Raw genomic sequence first — 25,698 nt, 5'->3', positions numbered from 1 at the left:
ACTTTGTGTAAAGAGATCCTTAATAGGCTCAGAAATAAATTTGGCCTCCACCATTTTGCCTGCCTTGCTCCTGGTTTCATTTTTGCTTCCAGATAAGAAGAGCCATCGGATTGTCTTGCAGGAACCACCCTTAGGCTTGTTTTCTGAATGATTAGGGTTTCCTGCAAGTCATAATTTCCATCCCCGCTGCCCTTGGTGAGCTGTTTCCGAAGTGGTCACATTTTAGATCTGGCCACTGGGGAATAAGTTAATCTTGATTCCCAATACACTCCCCTGCACCCCATTCACAGGAACCAGAGTCCTCATGGCCGAAGCATTTTTTAATATATAGCTGCTAAACTAAAGATAGGTCATAAACAGTGCTAGAAAATGTGGGTAAGGAACCAGGTAGCATTTCAATATAATGTTCAATCTATACGCCGAAAGATCCTATGAAATCATTATTCTTTGGTGACTGATTAGACAATGCAGAAATAGAAGTAAAGGATACAGAGGCAGAAGTAATATAGTTTGTAACCAGTGAAGAGGAAGAGACTGAGGCTGCAATCGTAGCATTAACACTAGCAGTCATTGCAACAGTAGCTAAGACAGTATATTAGAGGCCTCATTGTTAACATCACTTGCTGAAATAACATTTGATGGCATAAATCCAGCTGCATTGAAAGTGTGTGGGGCTTCATCCTCCCTATCTTTGGACACCAGAGTCACTGAATAGGTGTTCACTCCCTTCATAATCCCCCTCCTCAACATTCAGGGTGCCACAAAGCTCCTGGGCTTCAGTTCCAAAATATAAAATGGCACAACCAAATTATAAGTAATATTGCCACTGTAAAAACCTCATTCGGGATTATTCTTGGAGGGAGTCTAAAGAAATAATTACAACATTAGCATAAAAGTACAATTATTTAAAAAAAACATTTTTTACACAATCCGAAACAAATTTTATAATTTAAAATATTACATCAAGAGAAAGCTCACAATTGGATTTTAAGAGATGAAGTGCTGATTGGTCCTATTACCTGATGCATGAAAAGCATTTTACTACTTTAACGCACCAGCGATCTTATAATCCTTGATAAAAATAATCGCCGAACGTGTTGATGAATTTGAGCAGCGTCAGAGTCAGTGGAAGCAGGGCCACAGGTGAATACTTTGTAGTCCACTTTGTAATTTACCACCAGAAACCTTAGTGTAAAAATTAGCTGCCACTGATGGCAATGCTGAGATGTGACACCAGAAGGGGTCAATAAGCACTTCAGATTATTATAGCAGCCTTCTATGTAAGAGTATATGTGTCCCTCTAGAGGCTGTGGAATAAGGGCTTGGAAACTATTTCTAGTCATTCATGGTGTTCATCGGTCTGTAAAATGCGACTTTGTAGGGATAGGATCTCCAGTGATGTGCTGCTCTAGCTGGCACCATGCACAGTGCTAATATTTCAACTATCTGAAATGTGGTATTTAAGGACTATTTGGAAAGGACATCAATCAGATACCAGAGAAGCCATTGCCAGAATGCTGTGATGGGGGGCAAGCCACAGTGTTAGGCACAATCTGCTCCTTGCTCTCAATAGTACAATCTGTCCCTCAGGGCCTTTCATTCACAGAGTAGGTCTGTCTAGAAAAGGATAAGAGGATTTGGGAATAGGGTGATCCCCTTACCTTTTGATTCCATTTGCTAATACCCTTAAATTCCAGAACTACAAAGATGTATGGCAACAAATCAATTGATTTTTTAAGGTGAGGGGTAACCACTGGCAATTACTAAGAGCAGGACAATCATTATTTAAATTTGGTGATCTGTGACATGAAATGGAGCTCATGAAAAACATGCAAGGAGAGCACTACACAAAAGAAACACAGGAATAAGGAATTTACCCAGCCCTTGTGTTATGCACCTACATCCACTACCCAATCAGTGGTGTATGCAGAAGGTGCCACATTAATGTACAGATCATGGCAGGGGCTTGCACTGTGCCACACATCTATGCCTGGGCAGGAGGAAAGCAAAACATATTTATGCTGTGCAAGAATTCTTTAATACTTCCACGAGTAAATAGAACATTTTATTAGTCTAGAAGAAGCATTTGTATGTAGAACTAGAATATTATAAAGTCAGTAACACAAATAACAAAAAGAATGAGAACATTAACAATAGAGGACTGCTTTCCTGACCTATTTCAAAGCTGGAGAAATATTTTAACAAGTGCTTAACATGGAGTATTGTACTTACAGTGCGCTAAACTATTAATTGGTGCCACCAGGGTATCCCATAAACAGATGTTCCTATGGGGAAAATATCATAATGGATTATTGACAAACTTTATGTGACTAGTCTGATTGCACTTACATTAAATTATTTCTACGTGATTAATTAAGGTAGCTATAAGTATTATACATACATTAAAACAAATCGAACATATCTAGGTCATTTCTTTTCCAGAGTGTTTCTATAGTCTGCACAGCTGCCTGGTGATGTTCCATGATCATTCACTGCATTTGCAACTTGCCATTCATCTTACTAGATTCAATAAGAAAACTGACCATTTATGTGAATCAAATCACTTCATATGCTTTCACATGTGTGTAGCTAAAAGCCAAAAACATTTTTAAAAGATAAGATCACATTTTACTATTTCTTTGACATTTGATAGGGACAGGAATAGTACCAAATATATGTTCTTTACATTTCAAAAGGCAGGATCAACCAAGCTTTTTATAATTGGTTAAAAACAGTAATTTTTCTGCAAGGTTGTCATGTTAGAATGTTTTGTGTTTTTGTTCATCCTTTTAAAGCGATGGTAAAACTCGAAGAAGAAAATCTCAATATTCAAAGCTGTAAGAAGCTTTGGGAACTTAAGACAACAATATGATTTAGAAAAATTACTTCAAATGCACTTTCCAGTGACTCATCGAATATCAAATTAATATTAGTTACTGTATAGTTTGTGCCAGCAACTGCATTCCATGAATATGCTTCAATAAAAGAATTTCTGTATATTTGAAAGATGCTTCCATTTGTAAAGAAATCGGATTATAGGTTTGTTTAGGAAAGGTGCTAACCAAATAAACTAGATTATTTCCACCCACGGGGAATCAAGAATTTGGTGACTTGCATTGGCTTCTCAGATTTTCGCTACCGACCTGTTTTTAGGCACCTCGATTTGATAAGTCAAGGTGTGGACATGTTTCTGACTGAAAAAAGCTCAACTGCAACTCAAAGTCACTTCAACAAATGTCATATTGGTGCCGATTGCCCCACCACACCCTTTGCCTAAGGACCCTACCGATCAGCAAAACACTAATACCCATACTCAATGCCTTTATCGAATCGGCCACATTCCTAGACACCTGAAAACATGCCACTATCATGACCCTGCTCAAGAAAGCACCCACTCAACCAGTCACACTTTGTAACTATAGACTAATTTCCCTCATACCATACCCGGCAAAGGTCCTAGATAAGCTAATCAATCAACGTCTCACTGACCACCTCAGCAACCACCACCTCCTCAATGTCACGCAATCTGGATCCAGACCCACTCACAATACAGAAACAGCACTTATTGCCGCCACAGATGACATCCGTATAATCTTTGACAGAGAAGACACAGCATCTCTCATTCTCCTGGACTCCTCTGCAGCATGTTGCACAGTCTCCCATCCCATCCTTACCAGGCGCCTGCACAAGAATGGCAAAGGACCCGACCTCCGCTGGATCTGCTACTTCTTAATGGATAGAATACCAGCCGTCAGCCAGGAGGCCCGAAAACCCATCTGTAGAGTGCCTCACGGTTTATCACTCAGCCCCACCCTCTTCAACGCATACATGATCCCTCTGGCCCACGTCATCTGCGCACACATCATCATCCTCCTCCCATACACCAACAAGTCATACTCTCCCTCTTGGATAAGACTCCCAAAACATGAAACAAATTCACTGCCAGCATAATCAAAGTCGCTTACTGGATGAATGCCAACTGTCTCAAGCTCAACACCTACAAGATGAAAGTAGTGATCTATAGCAAGAACACCTCACCATGGGATTCCAAGTGGTGGCTGGCCAAACTCAGACCCACTCCCAGCACTGATGCCAGAAACCTTGGAATAATCGTTTGACAGCAAATTGGGAATGATCGCACAAGTCAACGCTATTACTGCACCCTGCTTCCACACTCTGATGATGCTGAGGAAGATCACCAAATATCTGGTAAACAACACTAGAAGAACTGTCACTCACACCCTAGTCACCAGCAAGTTAGACTACAGGAACACCCTGTATGCCGGGATAACCAAGCATCTCACTAGAAGACGACAGACCATCCAGAACTCGGCAGCCAGACTCATCCTCAACCTCCCATACAGAACTCCCATCACACTACACCGCAGGAGCTCCACTGATTTCCTATACACAAGCAAGCTTATTTCAAACTCCTTACAGACACATTCAAGGCACTACACAACTTGGGCCCCACCTACCTGAACAGTCACATCTCCAACTATCAACCACCCAGACACCTTCAATCAGCAGGACTCCTGCTCTCACACATCCCTCACATACACATTACGAGATGAACAAGTTACTTACCTTCGGTAACTCTTTTTCTGGTGGATACAGTATCTCCCTGTGGATTCCTCACCTTGTGAATATCCCCTGCGCCAGCAACATTCGGAAACTTTTGTAGCAGTCCACGCCGATGGGGTCGAAGGCGACGTCACAGAGACACGGCTCCGCTCGCGACTCCGCTGACGTCACCGGCTCCATAAGAAGGCCTCGTCGGCGTGATGACGTCAGTTCTGCCCCTTTTTTCCGTGCCTTCGAGGCACACGGACAGACTGACAGCAATATATATACACAGTATACACAGTACACAATATGCATATCAACACACCCAGTGTGGAAAATAAATAACAAAGCACAAGAAATAATATAATAACTTTGACAGTGATAAACACATTTGAAACCCATCAATAGAATTACAGGCATAGAATTACAGGTATAGAAGGATGGACAACGGGGAGGCGGGTGGGTCAGTGAGGAATCCACAGGCAGATACCGTATCCACCAGAAAAAGCGTTACCGAAGGTAAGTAACTTGTTCTTCTGATGGATACATCTGCCAGTGGATTCCTCACCTTGTGAATAGATTCCACAGCAGTCCCCACTCCCGGAGGAGGGTGTCCACCCTTCTATACCAGAAAATCCTGAAGGACGGAACGAGCAAAGTGTCTGTCCCTCCTCACCTCAGTGTCTAAGCAATAATGTTTTGCGAAGGTGTGGAGGGAGGCCCAAGTTGCCGCCCTACAAATGTCCTCCACAGGAACACCCCTAGACAAAGCAGAGGAGGAAGACTTTGCTCTTGTAGAATGAGCCCTCAGACCCTCCGGAGGTTCCTTACCAGCCAGGGAGTAGCATATCTTGATGCACAAGACAATCCACCTGGAAAGGGTGCGCATGTGCACCGCTCGACCTTTCCTGCAGCCAGCAAAGCCCACGAAGAGCTGGTCATCAACTCTGATGTCCTTTGTCCTGTCCAGGTAAAAGCTCACCGCCCTCTTAGGGTCCAAACGGTGAAGTCTCTCCTCCTCCTTGGAAGGGTGAGGGGGAGGATAAAAAGTAGGGAGGGTAATGGACTGCCCCAGATGGAAAGGAGTTACCACCTTAGGCAAAAATGCAGCCCTGGTCCTAAGTACCATTCGTTCAGCATGCACAGTCAAGAATGAGTGTTTTGAACTAAGAGCTTGAAGCTCACTTACCCTCCTTGCCGAGGTGATCGCAATAAGGAATACCGTCTTAAAGGACAACAGCCTCAAGGGACATTTATGTAAGGGCTCGAAGGGAGAACCCATAAGATGAGTTAATACAAGGTTTAAGTCCCATTGAGGCATAATAAAGGGAGTTGGAGGAAACTTGTTTGTAAGGCCCTTTATAAAATGAAGAACAATAGGTGACTTGAATAATGACGGCTGATCCGGCAAACAAAGGAAAGCCGACAAAGCCGATAAGTATCCTTTCACAGTAGCCACAGCAAAGTCTTGCTGAGCAAGTGAAAGGGCAAACTGTAGAATGTTAGACAAACGAGCCTTCAAAGGATCAATGGACCTCTCTCCGCACCAAAGCACAAATTTAGACCACCTATATGAGTATATAGATTTGGTGGAGTGTCGCCTGGCCGATAAAATAACATCCACCACATCTGGCGGGAGAGAGAAAGAACTCAGGTTGCCCCGTTCAATCTCCAGGCATGAAGGTGTAAGCTCTGGAGATGGGGGTGTAGAACCTGCCCCTCCGACTGCGAGAGGAGGTCTGCCCTCAGAGGGAGACGGAGCGGAGGGCACGAGGAGAGGTGGAGAAGATCTGTATACCACACCCTTCTTGGCCAATCCGGGGCGATCAATATGACTTGGGCCCGGTCTTGGCGAATCTTCCTCAGAACCCGAGGAATCAAGGGTATGGGAGGAAACGCGTAAAGGAGTCGTGAGGCCCAACTCAACTGAAACGCGTCCCCCAACGCTCCCTGCATCGGATACTGGAGACTGCAGAATGACGGGCAGTGAGCATTCTCATGAGTGGCGAACAGGTCCACCCGAGGAGTTCCCCATATCCGGAAGACGTGACGAACCACCTCCGGATGAAGCCTCCACTCGGTGGAGAACTGCCGACAGACTGTCCGCACGTACGTTCAGAACCCCGGCCAGATGATTTGCCATCAGACAAATCCGATGGTCCTGAGCCCAGGACCATAGACGCAGGGCCTCTCTGCAGAGACAAAGAGACCCCACTCCTCCCTGTTTGTTTATATACCACATCGCGGTCGTGTTGTCCATCAGGACTTGAACAGACTGACCGTGAAGGGAAGGGAGGAAGGCCTTGAGCGCCAAACGTATCGCCCGTAACTCCAGAAGGTTGATGTGAAGCAACCTTTCCTCTGGAGACCAAAGACCCTTGATATCCAGATCCCCCAGATGCGCACCCCACCCTAAAGTGGATGCATCCGTTATCACCGTGGCCACCGATGGAGGCAGATGGAAGGACTTTCCTTGGGACAGATTGCCCTCCACGCTCCACCAAGATAGATCCGCTGCAGCTTCTCTGGAGATCCTCACAGACTCCCTGAGATCCCCTTTGTGCTGATACCACTGCTTGCGGAGGCACCACTGGAGCGCCCTCATGTGCCAGTGTGCATGGTTGACCAACAGAATGCAGGAGGCGAACAGACCGAGCAGGCGAAGGACCTTTAGAACTGGAGCGACCGTTCCGTTGTAAAATAAAGGAATCATTTCCTGTGTGTCAAGAATCCTTTGAGGAGGAGGGAATGCTCGACACACAGTAGTGTCCAGTACCGCACCTATGAACAGGTTGCGCTGAGAGGGCACCAGGTGAGATTTGGGCACGTTGATCGAAAAACCCAATTTGTACAACAGCCGAGTTGTATCCTGCAGATGACGCAGCACCTTCTCCGACGACTCCGCCTTGATCAGCCAGCCGTCTAAATAAGGGAAAACCGAGACCCCCGACCTTCTGATATGGGCTGCCACCACCGCCATCACCTTCGTGAAGACCCGAGGTGCCGAAGTCAGACCAAACGGGAGGACCGCAAACTGATAATGTTGTGACCCTACCGTAAACCGGAGATACTTCCTGTGCGACTTCAGGATGGGGATGTGAAAATAAGCATCCTGCAAGTCGAGCGACACCATCCAGTCCTCCTGATTCAGCGCCTGAAGAACCTGCGCAAGGGTGAGCATCTTGAACTTCTCCTGTTTCAGGTAAAAGTTCAGAATTCTGAGGTCCAGTATTGGACGTAACCTGCCGTCCTTTTTCGGAATCAGGAAATACCGGGAGTAGCATCCCTGACCCCTCTCCTGCTCTGGAACCACCTCTATCGCACCTTTCTGAAACAACTTCAAGACTTCCTCCTGCAGGAGAAGACGGTGGTCCTCCGAGCAAGCTCCTTGGCAAGGAGGGTAATTTGGAGGGAATTCCCGAAAGGGAAGGGCGTACCCATATTCTACAAGATCCAGAACCCAGAGATCCGTAGTTACAGACTCCCAATGTTGTAGAAAATGGGTAAGCCGGCCCCCCACTGGACCAGCATGATCCGGAATGTCAAATCTAGGGCTGCTTTGCGGTGGTGGGAGGGGCTGAGGAAGAGGAGGAGCAGAGTTGACAGCCACGTTAGCGACCCCTAATTCTTCCTCTGTATCCCTTGGACAAAGAGCCCTGCTGTTGTTGCTGCTGGGTCGGTCTATAAGGGCGAAATGTCGCCCTTCCAAAGCCCCTGTATCTTTTGAAAGATCCTCTTGGCTGGGATTGAAGGCCCAACGACCTAGCCATAGAATTACTTTCCTTGAAGCGTTCGAGAGCAGCATCCGCCTTCTTCCCGAACAAACCAGACCCATCAAAAGGCAAGATCAATAAAGTCGACTGCACATCCGAGGAGAATTCAGAGGACTTTAGCCATGCACCCCTCCTGGTGGTGACAGAAGACCCCATGACCCTGGCAACTGAGTCTGCTGTGTCCAGTCCACTTTGAATGACTTGGCGAGCCGCCGCCTGGGCATCAGTGAGAACTTCATTGAAGCCGGCCCTATCCTCCTCCGATAGCTTTGGTGCCAACTTCTTCGCTGAGTCTATGAGCGCGTGGATATAGCGCCCCAACAAACACGTCGCGTTTGTCGACTTAAGAGCCATACTGGCAGATGAAAAGACCTTTTTGGCCGATTGGTCCACCTTTTTGGCCTCTCTGTCTCCTGGAACCTGAGGGAAGGCCCCCTTTGACCTCCCCGAACAAGCTGCCTGAACTACCAAGCTCTCAGGCGAAGGGTGCGAAGTTAAAAATTCAGGATCCCCTGGAGCCACTCTATATCTCCTTGCGACTGCCCTGGAGACCGCAGGAGCTGAAAAAGGCTTGCGCCATACCTCTAGCACAGGTTCCATAATAGCCTCATTGAAGGGTAACAAAGGCTCCGAGACTGCAGTAGGCGAATGCAGAACCTCAGTAAGAATGTTAGACCTGAACTCAGTGGTTGGTAACTGAAGGTCCAACAACTCCGCAGCTTTTCTGATGACCACATGATACGGCGCTGCATCTTTAGAGGGCTCATCTGATGGTGGAGTGATTTCCCACTCTGGAGACAAATGCAGTCCACTCGCCTCTTTTAGCTCTTCAAATACCTCATCAGATTCAACTAACTCTCCCTCTTCAGCCTCTTCCAAATGAAAGCGTCTCTCATCCACCAACTCTGCGCTTCCCTTCTGGAACGAATCCGTACCAGCGGCGTCGGCGGCGCCGTGTTCGAATCCGACGGCGCCGGCAGCGGCGTCGAACGCGGATCCACAGGAGCAGCCGGCGTCGAACGAAGTCGAGTCGGCGCCGGTGAAGAGGGAAGCGGCGTCGATGTTCTCGGCGTCGGTAGCTGCCAAGACAGCGTCGCCGGAAAGAAAGGCATGAATGGAGCTTGAGGGTAGACCTGCGGCACTCCCAAATTGAAAGCCATCGGACCCATCGGACCCACAGGTGCACCAGAGGTATACATGGCCCTTGAAAACACCCCGTACATGGCATTTAGATAATGCGTGGGGTCCTGACCTGGACCAGGGAATGCAGGATACTGATCAGACATCACCGGACTCGGGCCTGCCGGCGCCGACGGTGGTACAAGCGGCGTCACAGTCTCACCCAGTGCTTGAAGATCCTCAACCGGGGCCGGAGACGGAGCCGGAGAATAAGCTGGAGCCGGAGATGGAACCGGCATCAGGGATGACACCGGCACCGGAGACCCAGCCGGAACCGGCGAAGTCACTGGAGAAGAAGGAGCTGGAGGTGAAGTCGGGACTGGAGAAGGAGACACTGACTCTCTCTGACGTAGAGTAGGCGACTTCGACTTCGGAGCCGAACCTTTATCGGAGTGATGATGTGAAGAATGCCTCCTCTTCTTCTTATGCTTCACACTTTTCGAAGCATGCCCCGAAGTCGATTTGGACGCCGACCTCGACCTCGACCTGGATCCAGACTTCCTTCTTCCTCTTTTTTCCTTCTTCTTCATCCGAGAAATGAAGAGCTTCGCCTCTCTTTCTTTAAGAGCCTTCGAGCTCATCTTGCGGCAGCTGGAACAACCATCCACATCTTGGTCGATGAAAGACACCAAACACAATCTTCGTGTGGGTCGGTAATAGACATGTGCTTGCCACATTCTCGACAGGGCTTGAAACCTGACTTCCTTGTTGACATCTTCTCGAAGAAAGACAGATTAATTCCAGAAAATACACAAAGTAACAAGTAAAGCTACTAGTAACGATTCCCGAAATCCGTTGGCGTCGTCGGCGCGGAAAAAAGGGAACTGACGTCATCACGCCGACGAGGTCTTCTTATGGAGCCGGTGACATCAGCGGAGTCGCGAGCGGAGCCGTGTCTCTGTGACGTCGCCTTCGACCCCATCGGCGTGGACTGCTACAAAAGTTTCTGAATGTTGCTGGCGCAGGGGATATTCACAAGGTGAGGAATCCACTGGCAGATGTATCCATCAGAATAGCAGGACAGGTGTTCTCATACAGCACTCCTGAAGCATGGAACAGCCTCTCACTCCACATCAGAGCCTCTTCCTCTGTTCTTAAATTTCACAAGAAGTTGAAGACCTGACTTTTCAATTAAACCACCTACCATAGGCAGATCACGGTACAGAGATCTGCTTAACACAAGGATACCCTCACGGGCACGATTTACAAGTACACATAACATACCATCTGGCATTCCCACATTTCGCTCTTTGAAGAAAATAGGGAAGGCCAGAACTGAAGACATGCTAAATGTTTTTTTGGAACATAAGTGAATTTTAGTGGAATTTTTCATGAACTGATGAGCACAGGTCCACAAAGAACCACTGGTCTTGTTTTCATCTGAAAGGGAAAGGTCTTGTTGCTTCCCTTTGCCACTATAGATACCTGCTACTGCAAGCGTATGAGAAACAGAACTAGATAAAAAGTCGGTTCCTTCGAGGAAAACTTGAATGGGAAAGGCCAAGGAGAGGCAAATAAAATACAGGATTGGGGATCTTTAAAAAAGACCCCCACAGAAATTCTGACATTTCAGAGCAATCAATGAGCTTCAGAAACACTGTGGTGAGATTTGACTGAATGAAAATGAGCAACTAACTTTTCATATTTGGAAAGGGTGTATGATATGCCAAAGGTAGTGAAAAGGCAACCTTAGCAGGATGAAAACATGCTTAAAAAAAGTAACAGGAATATTCACAACTAAAGGAAGAAAATCAAAACCGGATATGGTTTTAGAAAATACAAAAGGGATCAAATATGAATGAACCCTTTTTAGTATGACTCACTAGCAAAAGTCATTGGCTGAAGCAAAACAGGTTACAGACTTGGGGATCAAGAGACACTGCAGAAGTAGATGGTGGAAGGACAGTGCCAACACACTGGGAGGCGAAGCCAGAGGCACTAAATCAAAGTCTGTAATGCGATTGCCCAAGGAGACTAAATGCAGCTAGCAGACACCAGAGAAAGGGATGCCATCTTTCCCCAAGCCATGGGAAAAACACAAAGAAGCATTCCACTCAGAAGACTGAGCAGGAGAGGATTTAGGGACTCAAAGCACAAGTTACTAATTGTGTAACGATAAATCTGTAAGAGACATTAGTTAGTGATAGATTCCTTACCATAGAATATTCCCAGGCGTCAGGCTGGATCCGGAAAGTTTTTTCGCTAGCAGTACCCCTGCGCGTCATTAGGTGGCGTCGTGCGGCTCTGCGTCCGTCGCTGGCGGCGTATGCACCGAGATGACATCACGGAGACTACTTAGGCGCCACCCATGCGCGCTGACGTCAGTTCTGTACACGACTTTCCGCGCCAGGAACGCAGAGGGGATGACCGTAACCCTAGAAATCAGTTCGCAGAACGGGGAGGATGGGTGGGGTGGTAAGGAATCTATTACTAACTAATGTCTCTTACAAATATATCGTTCCACAAGTAGTAACTTGTGCATCTGAAAGAGACACGTTAGTGATAGATTCCTTACCTTAGAATAGATACCCCAGCAATACCAACCCCGGTGGTGGGTCTGCAAATAGATCACACCAGAAAGTCACAGAGAACAGAACGGCCAAATAAGCCGTCTCTCCGGACCGGACTGTCAAGGCAGTAATGCTTGGTAAACGTGTGCAGCGAGGCCCACGTAGCTGCCTGACAAATGTCCTGCAAGGGGACGCCGCGTCCCAAGGCAGTAGTGGCTGCCATTCCTCTGGTAGAATGGGCACACAGCCCCACAGGAGGCTCCTTCTTAGCCAACGAGTAACAGGCCTTGATGCAGAGAACGACCCACCGAGAGATGGTCCGCTTGTGCACAGCCCGACCTCTTTTGGCGCCCACGTAGCCAACAAAGAGCTGGTCATCCATCCGGAACTGTCGTGTGTGCTGCAGGTAGAACGAGAGTCCAGACGGTGGAGCCTCTCCTCCTCTTTCGAAGGATGCAGAGGAGGAAAGAAGGTGGGCAAAGTGATGGTCTGTCCGATGTGGAAGGGCGTGACAACCTTTGGCAAGAAAGAAGGACGGGTCCTTAAAACCACCTTGTCCGGATGAACAGAAAGGAAAGGAGGTTTGGAAGAAAGAGCCTGGAGCTCACTCACTCTTCTGTCAGAGGTGATAGCTACCAGGAAGGCCATCTTGAGAGTGAGAGGACCCAAAGGACAGGTATGAAGGGGCTCGAAGTGAGCACACATCAGATATGTCAAGACAAGGTTTAAGTCCCATTGAGGCATTATGAACGGCACGGGAGGAAATGTGTGCGCAATGCCTTTTAGGAAACGGTTAACAACCGGGGACTTAAAAAGAGAAGGCTGATCTGGAAGCCGTAAAAAGGCAGAGATGGCCGAAAGATAACCTTTGATAGTGCCCAGAGCAGAGCCCTGCTGGGCCAAAGAAAGAAGGAACAGAAGGACTTCGGAAAGAGGGGCAGAAAGGGGATCCACAGCCTTAGCTGTGCACCATGCCACAAACTTGTTCCACCTGCAGGCGTATACCGTTTTAGTGGAGGGCCGCCTGGCCGCCAGAATGACATCACAGACTTCGGGAGGAAGATCAAAAGCTGTCAACTGTCGCCGCTCAATCTCCACGCATTGAGGTGGAGGCTGGACAGGTTCGGGTAGAGGGCCGTCCCCTACTGCTGTGACAGAAGATCCTCCCGAAGAGGCAGTCGGATCGATCGCCAAGCTGAGTAGCTCGGGATACCAGTATCTTCGTGCCCAATCTGGAGCCACAAGGATGACTTGGGCCCGGTCGCACCGAATCTTCTTCAGCACTCTGGGCAGAAGTGGTATAAGCGGAAAAGCGTACAATAGACTGCAATTCCACTCGCGACGAAAAGCGCCGCCTAGCGAGTGCCGCCTTGGAAATTCCAACGTGCAAAACTGATGACATTGCGCGTTCTTTTCGATGGCGAATAGATCTAACCAAGGCTCTCTCCACTGCTGAAAGAGACCTTGCACCACGTCCGAGTTCAGATGCCATTCGCGATCCAGCAAGCACCGGCGGCTGAGTTCGTTCGCCCTGGCGTTCAGAGAACCTGCCAGGTGTTGAACCACTAAGGTAATGCCTTGATGTTCCAGCCATGTCCAGAGGCACAGAGCCTCCTGACATAGGGTCCAGGACCCCATCCCATTTGTTGCAATACCACATGGCGGTGGTGCTGTCCGTTAACACCTGCACCACACTTCCCCGGACAAAGGGAAGGAATGCCTTCAGTGCAAGTCGGATTGCCTGAAACTCCAAAAGGTTGATATGGAGCCGGGACTCCGCCGGAGACCAGAGTCCTCTGATCTCCGCCTCTCCCAAGTGGCCTCCCCATCCCAGGGGGTAGGAATCCGTCACCACTGTGTGCTCCGGTTGGGGAAGGAAGAGGGATCTGCCATTGACCCAATCACGATTTGTGAGCCACCACTGCAATTGCCGTGCAGTGTCCTCCGAGATCTGGACATGATCGGACAGGTTGCCCTGTTGCTGCGCCCACTGGAACTTCAGGTCCCACTGCAGAGCCCGCATATGCCATCTGGATTGTGGCACCAGCAGGATGCAGGAGGCCATCAGGCCCAGGAGCCGGAGGGTCATCCTGACAAACCCGGGATAGAGGCTGAAAGATCGGAATCATAGCCTGAATATCCCGGACTCGCTGCTCGGGAGGATAAACCCGAAACCGCATCGAATTCAGAACCGCTCAGATGAAGGGGAGCTTCTGAGAGGGATTCAGGTGCGACTTTGGCACATTGATGGAGAACCCCAGCAAATGCTGGAGGTCGGTCGTAGTCTGAAGGTGGTCGACGTCTGCCTGGGGTGAGCCCGCCTTCAGCAACCAGTTGTCGAGGTATGCAAAGACTGACACCCCTGACCTGCGCAGGTGAGCTGCGACCACCGCCATCACCTTCGCGAACACCCGAGGGGCGATGGTAAGGCCGAAAGGGAGCACGGCAAACTGAAAATGCTCCTGGCCTACTGTGAACCACAGGTAACGCCGGTGGGCCGGCAGGATGGGGACGTGAAAATATGCGTCCTGCAAGTCCAACGCTACCATCCAGTCTCCAGGGTCGAGGGCAGCCAAGACCTGAGCCAGAGTCAGCATTTTGAACATCTCCTTCCGGAGGAACCGATTGAAGTTCCGGAGATCCAAGATGGGACGCAGACCCCCTTTGTCCTTCTTGGGGACCAGAAGGTAGTGGGAATAACAACCACTCCCTACTTCCAGCCCAGGAACACACTCGATGGCCCCCTTGGCCAAGAGAGCCATAACTTCCTGCTGGAGAGTTGCTAAGTGTTCCCCCGACATGCGGTGGTACCGAGGTGGCATGGCTGGAGGGGTGGACTGAAAGGGAAGGGAGTAACCCTTGCGGATGATCTGCAACACCCACTTGTCCAATGTGATAGCGTGCCAGTGGGGGAGGTGATGGGGGATCCTGCCCCCCACCGGCGTGGGGTGCTCCACAAAGCTCGGATTAGGAAGGTTTGGAGGTAGAAGCAGCGGGGCGGAGGTGGACTGGCCCCCATGCTGATTCCCAGACCCACCCCTGCGGTAATCGCATCCGCGCTGAGGCTGGTTCTGCACAGGCTTGCTGAAGGAACGTGCCTGGGTGCCCCTGCCTTGGCCACGAAAGGAATGAAAACCAGGAGTGGCTGGGCTTTTCGTGGAAAGACCTAAGGACTTGGCCGTAGCCCGCGAGTCCTTACAACGCTCCAGCGCACTGTTGGCCTTATCGCCAAACAGAAGGGTGGCATTAAAAGGCATGTCCATGAGTGAGCTTTGTACATCTGGCAAGAACCCAGTAGATCTAAACCAGGCGTGGCGACAAAGCACCACAGTGTAAGAAATGGCTCTACCCAGTGAGTCTGCGGTGTCCAAACCACACCGAATAGCGAACTTAGCCGCATCTTTACCCTCTGCAACAGCTTGAGACAGCACAGCTTGGGCATCTTCCGGACACTGAGGCAACACCTGTGCAACGGCATCCCACACTGCGTGGGAGTAGCAGCCCAAGAGGCAAGAGGTGTTCAACGACCACAGCCCTAAGCTGGCCGAAGAGAACAACCGCTTGCCGAACTGCTCCAGCTTCTTAGTCCTTATCCGGCGGAGCTGTGGGAAAGGCACTCTGAGACATCGAAGCTTGGATGACCAGGCTCTCGGGCGTAGGATGAGTGGTCAAAAAGGCAGGGTCACCCGGCACCGGGCGATGACGCCTGGTGACATTCTTGTCCACCGGGGCCCGCGTGGCAGGCCGCGACCAAGTGCCTAGTAAGACGTCAGTGAGGGCGTCGTTAAAGGGCAGCAGGGGCTCCGACGAAGAGGGCGCCGTATGGAGCACCTCCGTGAGGAGATTAGTCTTGAGGGCCACCGTAGGGAGATCAAGGTGGTGGACCTCAGCCGCCCGACGAAGCACCATCACAGAGGAAGCGCCCTCCTCCATGGTAGGCGGAGGAGAGGCAAACCCCGGGTCAGAGGAGAGATCGAGGCCGCTGGCCTCCTCGAACTCGTCCACTCAGTCCTGCTCGGAGTCACACTGACGAGCAAGAGGGTCCTCGGACCCCTCCCAGTCATCCTCCACCTCCTCTGTATGCGGGACAGGCTGTGGCGGCAGGGACCGGGGAAGGAACAAACGGTGCCGGGAACGGCGCCAGATGGGGCCGAACCGGCGCCGTGTCCCAGTGCGGATCCCAGGAAGGGACAACATTTTCCGAGAACCTGGGCAGAGGCGGAACAAATGGTACCCACTGCGGCACCGGAAGTGGAGCTGAGGGCGGTGCTGGGGCCGGAGCCAGCAGCGCGGGACCTTGTGGCACCGTGGCCAGTGGCGCAGGATCCTGCGGTGCTGACAGCCCTACAGGATCCTGACACGGGACCGCGGGGCCCGAGGGCGCACCGGCGGGAGCCCGAAGGTGAAACAGGCAGTCCAAGGTGGCAAGAATTCTTGCACCTGAGCGGGAGTCGCCGACGGACCCGGGTAAAGTGGGTAGGCCGCGGGACTCCCGGGCTCTGAAGGAGCCGCAGGGGCAGAACCCCTGACCCCCTCGTCCGCATCCGGGGACCGACGGGCCGACGTCAGAGAGTGACAGCGCTTCTTCGACTTCTTTTTGTGTAGTCTCTTACCCGAATCCGAGGGTGAAGACTTGGAGCCTGAAGAATGATGATGATGGCCCCGCTTGCGTTCACTGGAGCAGCCCCTGGACCGTGAGCGGTGCAGGGACGAGTGCTGGACCTCAAACAGCTTCGGGCACCGCTCCCGCAAGGTCTTCGGGGCCATGGCCAAACAGTCCAAACAGGCCCAGGAGTCGTGGTCGCTCTCCAGGCAGTAGAGACAGACGTCGTGGGGGTCCGCCACTGACATATTGCGACGGCAGGCCCCACAAGACTTAAAACCAGACATCCCTACGTGCACCAGAGTAGATAACTGACAGGAGACAAACAGTCTCAAAAAGATAGTCAAAAAGTGACTGAGGTATGTGCTCTAAACGGGTCTGCGCTTAATGGCGCGGAAAAAGGAAGAACTGACGTCAGCGCGCTTGGGTGGCGCCTAAGTAGTCTCTGTGACGTCATCTCCGCTCATACAATGCCAGCGACGGATGCAGAGCCGCACGACACCACCTACTGACGTGCAGGAGTAATGCTAGCGAAAAAACTTTCCGGATCCAGCCTGACGCCTGGGGATATTCTAAGGTAAGGAATCTATCACTAACGTGTCTCTTTCAGATGAAAGTTCTCATTGTGGCCCCCTAGCTCTGACTGAACAGCTGTACCATGTGCAACCTCCTAAAGTGCAGCACCTCCTCATGGAGTACCCAACAAGGACAGAAACCAAGAAAAAACTAAATATACGCCTGAAAAGTTGGCATTTTATGGAATTTAGTGTGAGGGGAATCATGTCCCCATAATGTTTTCCTACCAACAACTCAAATTAAGAAGCAGTAATGTAAACAATACAGAAGTGATGATGGACACAACCACCTGGAACCTGGACAATATAAGTTCCAACTATGGTGGGTATGGCTTTCTGTATTGCTTACGTCTATCATAAAAAAATGAATCTAGGCAGGAGCGTGGTTTCTTTTCACACTGAGCTGTAAGAAGAGCCATTATCTATGCCAATGCTGCACCTTTCTAAGGTCCTCACCTTGCAGATTGTTAAGACACTGAGGTAAAACCAAAGTACTATACATTTCTAAAAACTAGTTTTATTTGTGAATTAATAGAGCACTCACTTATTTTTATTATCATGAATGCCTTACTTGAGTCTCTTTAACACACTTGGAAAAATTAATTTGCAATGTGATATTGTGTTTCAGATTGTGAAGCAAGAAACATTTGAAGGAGGTAAATAACTAAGGTGATCCAACAGGCCAAGTCCTCTAGTTTTGGATAAGGTAGGGTAGGGTATCCCTTACAAACATTTCAACGGTCCAGCTGATCGGTACATTGGTAAGATGTTGTGGTGGCTAAGAAAGGTGCTGTGCAGATGAGTAGTTCTCTCCAAATGTAGGTACCTTGGTAAACTAAAGGGTGTGGGGTTCCTTTTGGAAGAAAGAGACATGGACTGTTTTTAAAATTTTTGAGGGGTGAAAGGAAGGTGCTCTCTGACTTTATAATTCCTAAGTGAACAAACAATTCAAACATTCTGGGGTGCGAGTAAAGGGAATAAGATTAGTTCTCTTCCTAAAGCTGGTTCTATATGGGACCTTTGGAGTGATGAGTGAATTGGCGGAGAGCCTAATCTGTTACAGAGGACCATCCTGTGAATTTACGGTTCTTTGACACAACAAATGTTTTCATGACTCGTGGGATTAAGGTGACCCCTAATTATGGCTCCCCAAACATCATGAGAGTTTGTGGCATCCCAAACAGTGCTACTTTAAACTGAAGGGATACATTACCAAACTGGTTCAAGACAAGTATGCATGTACAGATGTGTTATCTGTAGTATCTGTATAGCGTAAACGTTGCCAAAAGGCAGCGGGAAACTGTACCAGGTCATGGTCAGAGATGCAATCAAAGACAGAATTTAAGCGGAGGGTTCTGGGTTCTTAGGGGGATGTAGACTATTTACTGTGTTATGACCTATTGTTATTAAAAATTGTGTCTCATCAGCTCTACCTTAAGTTGAAGAGGAGTGCAGTGGTCTTGATGGATATGGCGATGTTGTCCAGGGACAGGAGCCCATTTATTTCATTCTTACTCACCTTTGTCTCCATTCGGATAGTGTCAGACATAACATGTGCAGAGAGCTACCAGAGACAGTGAGCTTCTCAGCCAGACTGGCATGGGTTACCACCTTTGATGGGCGTTTAGATTGTGAAGTTGACATTGAAGCTGGCCAGGGCCAGCAAGGGAAAGCCTGTGGAGTACAAGCATTGTGTTCAAATTTGGATTTGGGAATCACATAGAAATAAAAATATCTTACAGGAACTAAGAAAAAGTATATTCATCTAAGTTCAGATATTTGGTTGCAAGAGTGATGACAACTCAAGGGTTGCAGGAACAGTACCTCCAAGTACTTAGAAATCAGCCAGTAGTAGGACAGGCAAAGAAGAAAAACGCCATTATGCAAGACAGATTTCAGCGGCGTCCTCCGTGTCGGGAATCTTTTCCGAGTAGCTCTCCCCCATGGAAGCAATTAAATGATCACACGGAGCAGATCGAGCTACGTTTTGATATCCCTTTGAGCGCACAACCTTCACATACAGGACTTTTGATCAATAGCAGCAGACAATTTCCACTAGTTATGCAGGCGCGCAACAGTTGTGCTCACAGGTATCACAATTTCTTGCCTCCCCCGTCCTGATGAGGCCCGCATGAATGGGCCGAAACGCGTCGACCCTACACCATGGAGAAGTCGAACAGATTACGATTCATTCATAAAAGATTATTGTTTTCACGTTCCTTAAACTAAGTGGAGAGTTGATGAATCCCCTCAAATGCATAATGGACTACCTCTTTCTTCTTTTTCGGATTGCTTTTCTTGAATTATGTTTCTTGTGCATCCGTATGTAAATATAACAGGCAGGAAACATTGGGTATTTGTATATGTATGTATTTTTGTCTTTATGTGTTTTGTGGTAAAAACTAAATAAAGTGTATGTTTTTGACAATCATTTTTGGAGTCGGTATTGGATTGATAACAAAATAAATAAAATTGTAGAGATTTAGGACTCATAGCTAGAGACTAATATATTTTTTTCCCTTATAGAACTATTTGTGTATCTGTTCCTCTACATATCTGTTCGTTTCCAGGGTATATTCCTTGCCCGGATGCAGTAGGATTACCAGGGCAAACCCCATTTTGCAGAAGAAGATTGCATAGACTATACAGCAGTATTCTCCCAAAGGGGTGGCTAACTTGTAGCTGTTGCAGTTGTTTCAAATAGTGTTTTAAGTAATGCCTGGCCTACATTAGCTTGTTGTCTCGCTAACACATCTACACAATAGTGTTTAGTAAATGTGTGAGGTGTAGACCATGTTGCTGCATTACAGATGTCAGCTAAGGGAATATTCCCTAGGGAGGCCATAGTAGCCCCTATTTTGCGGGTGGAATGAGCTCTAGGGGGTACTGTTGAGGTTCTTTTCACTTACGTATAACATGTTTGGATACATTTAACGATCCATCTTGCAATGCCTGATTTAGAAATGGGATTACCTTTGTGTGGTGGCGAAAAGCCAACAAAAAGCTGTTTTGTTTTATGAAAATCTTTTGTTCTCTCTACATAATATAGAAGAGCTCTTCTAACATCTAGTGTGTGTAGAGCTCGTTCTGCTACAGAATCAGGTTGAGGAAAGAACACAGGTAACTCAACCGGTTGATTGATGTGAAAAGCAGAAACTACTTTAGGTAGAAATTTGGGGTTGGTTCAAAGAACCACTTTGTCTTTATGAAGTTGAAAAAAAGGCTCTTGAATAGTCAATGCCTGGAGTTCTCCAACTCTCCTTAGGGAAGTTATTACAATAAGAAAAGCAACCTTTTATGAGAGAAACTGTAATGGACACCTGTGCATTGGTTCAAAAGGTCGACCTATTAGCCTTGTAAGGACTATGTTCAAGTTCCATATTGGTGCAGGCGGCACTCTTGGTGGTATTACTCTCTTTAGCCCTTCCATAAAGGCTTTAGTCACTGGTACTCTGAATAGAGATAAGTGTTGTCTGTTTTGTAAGTATGCAGCCACTGCTGCTAAATGCAATAGGATGGATGGTTAAGCTAATCCAGATTGCTGCAAGTGTAAAAGATAACATATGATGTTTTGCACTGAAGCATCAAGGGCATTGATGTTACTATTGTTACAGAATATAACAAAAGGTTTCCACTTTGCTGCATAACACGCTCTAGTAGTAGGTCTCCTAGCTTCCTTTAGATTATTCATACAGTCTGGTGATAATTGTAAATAACCAAGCTGTATGACTTCAGGAGCCAAATCGCCAGGTTGAGTTCCTTAGGACTTGGATGCCTGATTTCTCCATGGCTCTGGGTGAGGAGACTGGAGGTGTGGTGCAGCTTTTGGTGTGGAAGTACTCAGAGCTCTAACAGGGTTGTGAACCAAGGTTGATGTGCCCATGTGGGAGCTATGAGAATGAGCTTAAGGGATGATTGCCTGAGCTTCCGAACTACCAGCGGAATGAGTGGGAGAGGTGGAAAAGTGTAGGCAAATATCCTTGACCAGTTCATCCATAGGGCATTGCCTTTGGAGAGCGAGTGTGGGAACCTTGAGGCGAAGCTTGGGCATTTTGCGTTCTGATCTGTGGCGAACAGGTCTATCTGAGGAAAAGCCCCATTCCTGAAAGTAGGGAAGGAGTATTCGGGGATGAAGTTCCCAATCGTGGATTTGCTGTCTCTGCCAGCTGAAAAGGTCTGCAATTTGATTGTTTACTCCTGGAAGGTGTTCTGCTAGGACAGGGGTACTCACAAACTTTCTCTTGGGGGCCAAATTTACAGTGTGGTTTGTGGCCGAGGGCTGCACCTTGGGGGCGGGGTCATTGGGGGAGGGGGCGGGGCTAGAGCAATAAAAAAAACAAACCTGTGACCATGAGGTGGAACACAGGTCCCTGCAGCGGACGCCTTCGTCAACTGAGCCACCAGACCCGGCATACACATATCTCTCTCTCTCCCTCTCTCAATCTCCCTCCCTCCCTCCTCCGTCTCCCTCCCTCCTCCGTCTTCCTCCATCTCCCTCCCTCTCCCTCCCTCCTCCATCCATCTCCCTCCCTCCTCCATGTCCCTCCCTCCTCCGCCTCTCTCCTTCTATCCGTCTCTCTCCGTCTCCCCTCTCTGTCTCCCTCCCTCTCTCTCTCCCCCTCTCTCTCTCCCTCCCTCTGTGTCTCCCCCCTCTCTGTCTCCCCCCTCTCTGTCTCCCCCTCTCTGTCTCCCCCCTCTCTGTCTCCCCCCTCTGACTGCCTCCCTCCCTGTCTGTCTCCCTCCCTCTCTCCCCTCTCTCTCTCTCCCTCTCCCTCCCTCCCCCTCCCTCCATCCCCCTCTCCCCCTCTTCCCCTCTCTCCCTCCCTCTCCGTCTCCTTCCCTCTCCCCGTCTCCCTCCCTCTCAGTCATGGTTACCTTTTTCCATTTACACTCATTATTCTGAAATTAGTGAGTGCTTTTGCATGAAAAGGTAAGGCCATGACTACAGGGCCCGGAAGGGACCCATTTCAGTGCCCATTGCTTATATTCTTTCAAAACATAGGCAGTATGGTATAAAAAGACCACATTCGTAAACACACAGTGGCTGTACATATTTTGTTTTCCAATTCACCCATCAAGCAGGTATTTCAGTGCCTCCAGGCAAGGTGCACTTTCCCACACAGGGAAAACTATGTTGTTCAAAGAGAGACGAGAAAACAAAAGTATCACTTCACTGGCAAACACTGTAAAGTGGCACTAATGTGTTTAGGTGTAAATAAATCAATCTGGACATCTTGCAACCACTCTGTCTTGCTTTAATTAGTTATTTATTTTTCACATTTGGAATGTTTTATTTCTCTCCACCCGGAGGCTGCACTTGTGTCAGAGAAAGACAACGTTTCCAGCAAAAATGTTATTCTTTTTTGAAACCTTGCCACAGGGGAGCAAATAAACGAAAGGAGGAAAGAGAGGGTAATATCCGTTTCTTGAAGTCTCGGTTTTCATTAAGGAGCGAGATAGAATGAGAGGGAAGACTCGGAGGCTTAGATGCCGTCACCGTGGCGTGTGCGCGCACAGCTTAATTTATGGGGACTTGGGGAGGCTGAAGATGATTGCTTCCAGGCGCAGCCGTCTCCCTCGCTTAGAGTGAGGGGGCCCCTGGAGCGTGGGGGCCCCCGCAGCACGGGGGCTGCGTTATGCCCCTGGAAGCTGAGGCAGCTTCCCTTCCAGGGCACACACACAGCCCCACCCGAGTACTTCACAGGTCTTTAAGAGACCATTTGCATGATAACGAGGCTTTGTTGTATTTCACCTCTTAGTGCCCCAGCAGCTCCACTCTGACTATTGCTTGAATCCCCGGGCCCCCACAGAGCAGAGTCTGTGTTTGCTGACACTGTTAAACAAACACCGTTACGATGTCTGCAAGGTCCGCGGGCCGCCAAGAAAGGCTTGCCGGGCCGCTGGCGGCCCGCGGGCCGTACTATGAGTACCCATGTGCTAGGAGATAGATTTTGTGATGTATGGCCAATTTCCAAAGAACTTGTGCTAGGCGTGACAGTTGGAGAGTGTGTGTACCCCCTGTTTTTGTATGTAATAAACTGCTGTCATGTTGTCTGTGCGAACTAGGACATTTTGAGTTTGAAAGGCTTTGAGCTCTAGAAACACTGCCAGTAGCTCTAAGTGAGTGATATTGAGGCTCCTGTACTTTAGAGTCCATAAACCTTGAATTGTGTGACTTTCTAGGTGACGCTCCAACCAGTGAGCGATGCGTCTGCTGTTAGCACTAACTGTGGAGCAGGGTTGAGAAAGGGCTGCCCTTTTGGATACATTTTGTGGGTTCCACCACTGCAGAGAGCGATGGGTGCGGCTGTCTACCAACACTGTATTGGTTAATCGACCCTGCGACTGGTTCCACTGACTTGCTAAGCATTCTTGAAGGGAACGCTTGTGGAGTCTAGCTGCCGAGTCCTGGACGGTCTGTATTCTAGTGAGTTGCTTGGTGATCCCAACGTAGAGGGGGTTCCTGCAGTCCAACTTGCTGGTGAGTAGGGCGGGAGTGACAATTTTTCTAGTGTTACTTAGGAACCATGTTAAGATCTTTTTCAGCATCCTCAGAGCGTGGAAGCAAGATGCAACGTGGGCATTGATTTGTGCAGTCATGTCCATTTTGCTGTTGATAGTTATTCTGAGATTCCTAGCATGGGTGCTGGGTGTGGGTCTGAGTTCGGCTGGCCCCTAGTTGGAGTCCCATGGTGAAATGTTCTTGCCGAAACTCACTACTTCTGTCCTGTTGGTGTTGAACTTGGGACAGTTGACTCTGATCCAGTTAGATGATTCAGTCATGAGGATGGCAAACGTGTTTCTTGTGTTGGAGGTCTTGTCCGAGAGGGAGACTATGAGTTGCTTGTCACTGGTGTAGGAGAGAATGTTGATGTTGTGTGCGTGGATTATAATGCAAGAGAAATCATGTATGCATTGAACAATGTGGGGCTGAGTGATGGGACTTCCTGGTAGCAAGACGTCAGGTTAACAGCTGGTGTTCTAACGTTAAGAAGGAGCAGATCCAGTAGAGAGCTGGTCCTTGGATGCCAATTCCATTCACGCGCCTGATGAGGATGATGTGCGAGACCGTGTCAAATGCTGCAGAGAGATCCAGGAGAATAAGGGCTTCTGTGTCTCCTCTGTCAAGGATCATGTGGATGTTGTCAGTGGGGGAGACGAGTACTGTTTCTGTGGGTGAGCGTGAACCCAGACTGCATGACGTCAAAGAGCTGGTGGTTGCTGAAGTGGTCAGTGAGGCACTGGTTGATTAGTTCCCCTAAGTTTTTTGCCGGGCATGGTAAAAGGGAGATGGGTCTGCGGTTGGAAATTGAGGTGTTGAAGTGAAGAGGTCCAATTGAGGGTCGAAGTTGCTGTATATGGATCTGATTTTGTTACAGAAGAATTCTGAGAGCTTGTTTCAAAGGTCCTGTGAGGGGGTGATATTGTTGGAGGAAGCATACAGCGTGTTGAAATCACGGATGATAGCATAGATTTTCTTGCTGCTGTTAGCGCTGGCATCGATATGATCTGCATGAGCTGGGTGCTTAGTGTTCCGAATCTGCTGGTGGTAGTGTGTTAGGAATGACCTGAAAATGTCTATTTGTGGTGTACTTGTTCTCCATTTGCGCTCAAGTTGCTTGTAGTGGCATTTGATCCGCCTGAATTTGTGTACCAGTTGGCAAGTGATCAGGCTTTTGACGTTGGGCTGTGGTCAGGGGGAGCCAGCGTGTTGCAACATGTGGTGATCCAGCTTTGAGGTTCTTGATGGCTTTCAGCAAGTTGCAGGTGTGCTGAGTATGGTGTACAGGGAGGGTGGAAGCCCATTTCTCTTCTGTGATGCTTTCTTAGCTGCAGTATGCAGTTCTAGTGGTGGTAGGTCTGTGGTGGTATGGAATCAGTATGCTGAAAGTGATAAGGGCAGGACCTGTACAGGTCATGGTTGTTGGTTTGTCCGCTGTGTTTCTTCTAATTGAGGAGAATATCGGCCTGATAAGTTTTCGGCGGGGTTAGTGAGTTCGGTAACGAGCTGGGTGAGGGCAAGGTTCCCAAGGTTTTCTAGAAGGGCAGTAGAGTTTGGGTCAGAGCAGTCTTCTAGGTGTAAGTTAAGATCTCCAAGGGGGATAAAGATGCTGGTGCTAATGACGAGAGGTGCAACGAAGGCCGTGATGTTGCTAGCGAAACAGTTGCTGGGTCTTGAGGTCTGTATATAAGGGTTTTCCTAGCGAGAAGTTAGCTGTTATGGGTATCTTGAAAGTGAGGTGTTCCCTATAGCTGGGGACGGTGTCCATTTAGGTAGTTCAGCTGATGGTATCATCAAATATTATGGCAACTCCACCTTCAGCTTGTGATGACAGTCTTGCTTGGAGATCTTGAAAAGGGGGAGGGGGGAGTGGCTGTAGCGATGCCCAGAGCAGAGGTTGGGTTTGACCATGAGTAAGAGAAGACCCTTGAACGTAGTCATGCAGTAGGTCCCATATATCCGTGTCGTGATAAGGTGAGCGAGTGGGTGC

At 48.7% G+C, this 25,698-nt stretch overlaps 1 protein-coding gene across 2 annotated transcripts in view; it reads right to left on the bottom strand.

Annotated features, from left to right (window-relative positions):
- Positions 1-25,698, bottom strand: part of DMXL1 (Dmx like 1) — a 1,781,042-nt gene that overhangs the window by 23,131 nt on the left and 1,732,213 nt on the right. For both annotated transcript variants that reach the window (XM_085632653.1, XM_085632652.1), the window contains one exon: positions 2,233-2,285. In XM_085632653.1, the coding sequence (XP_085488779.1) occupies positions 2,233-2,285 (53 nt within the window). The remainder of the gene's footprint in view (positions 1-2,232; positions 2,286-25,698) is intronic.

This window comes from Triturus cristatus, chromosome 2_1, assembly GCF_964204655.1.
Source record: "Triturus cristatus chromosome 2_1, aTriCri1.1, whole genome shotgun sequence".
NCBI lineage: Eukaryota > Metazoa > Chordata > Amphibia > Caudata > Salamandridae > Triturus > Triturus cristatus.
This window is presented reverse-complemented; position numbering and strand designations above follow the sequence as displayed.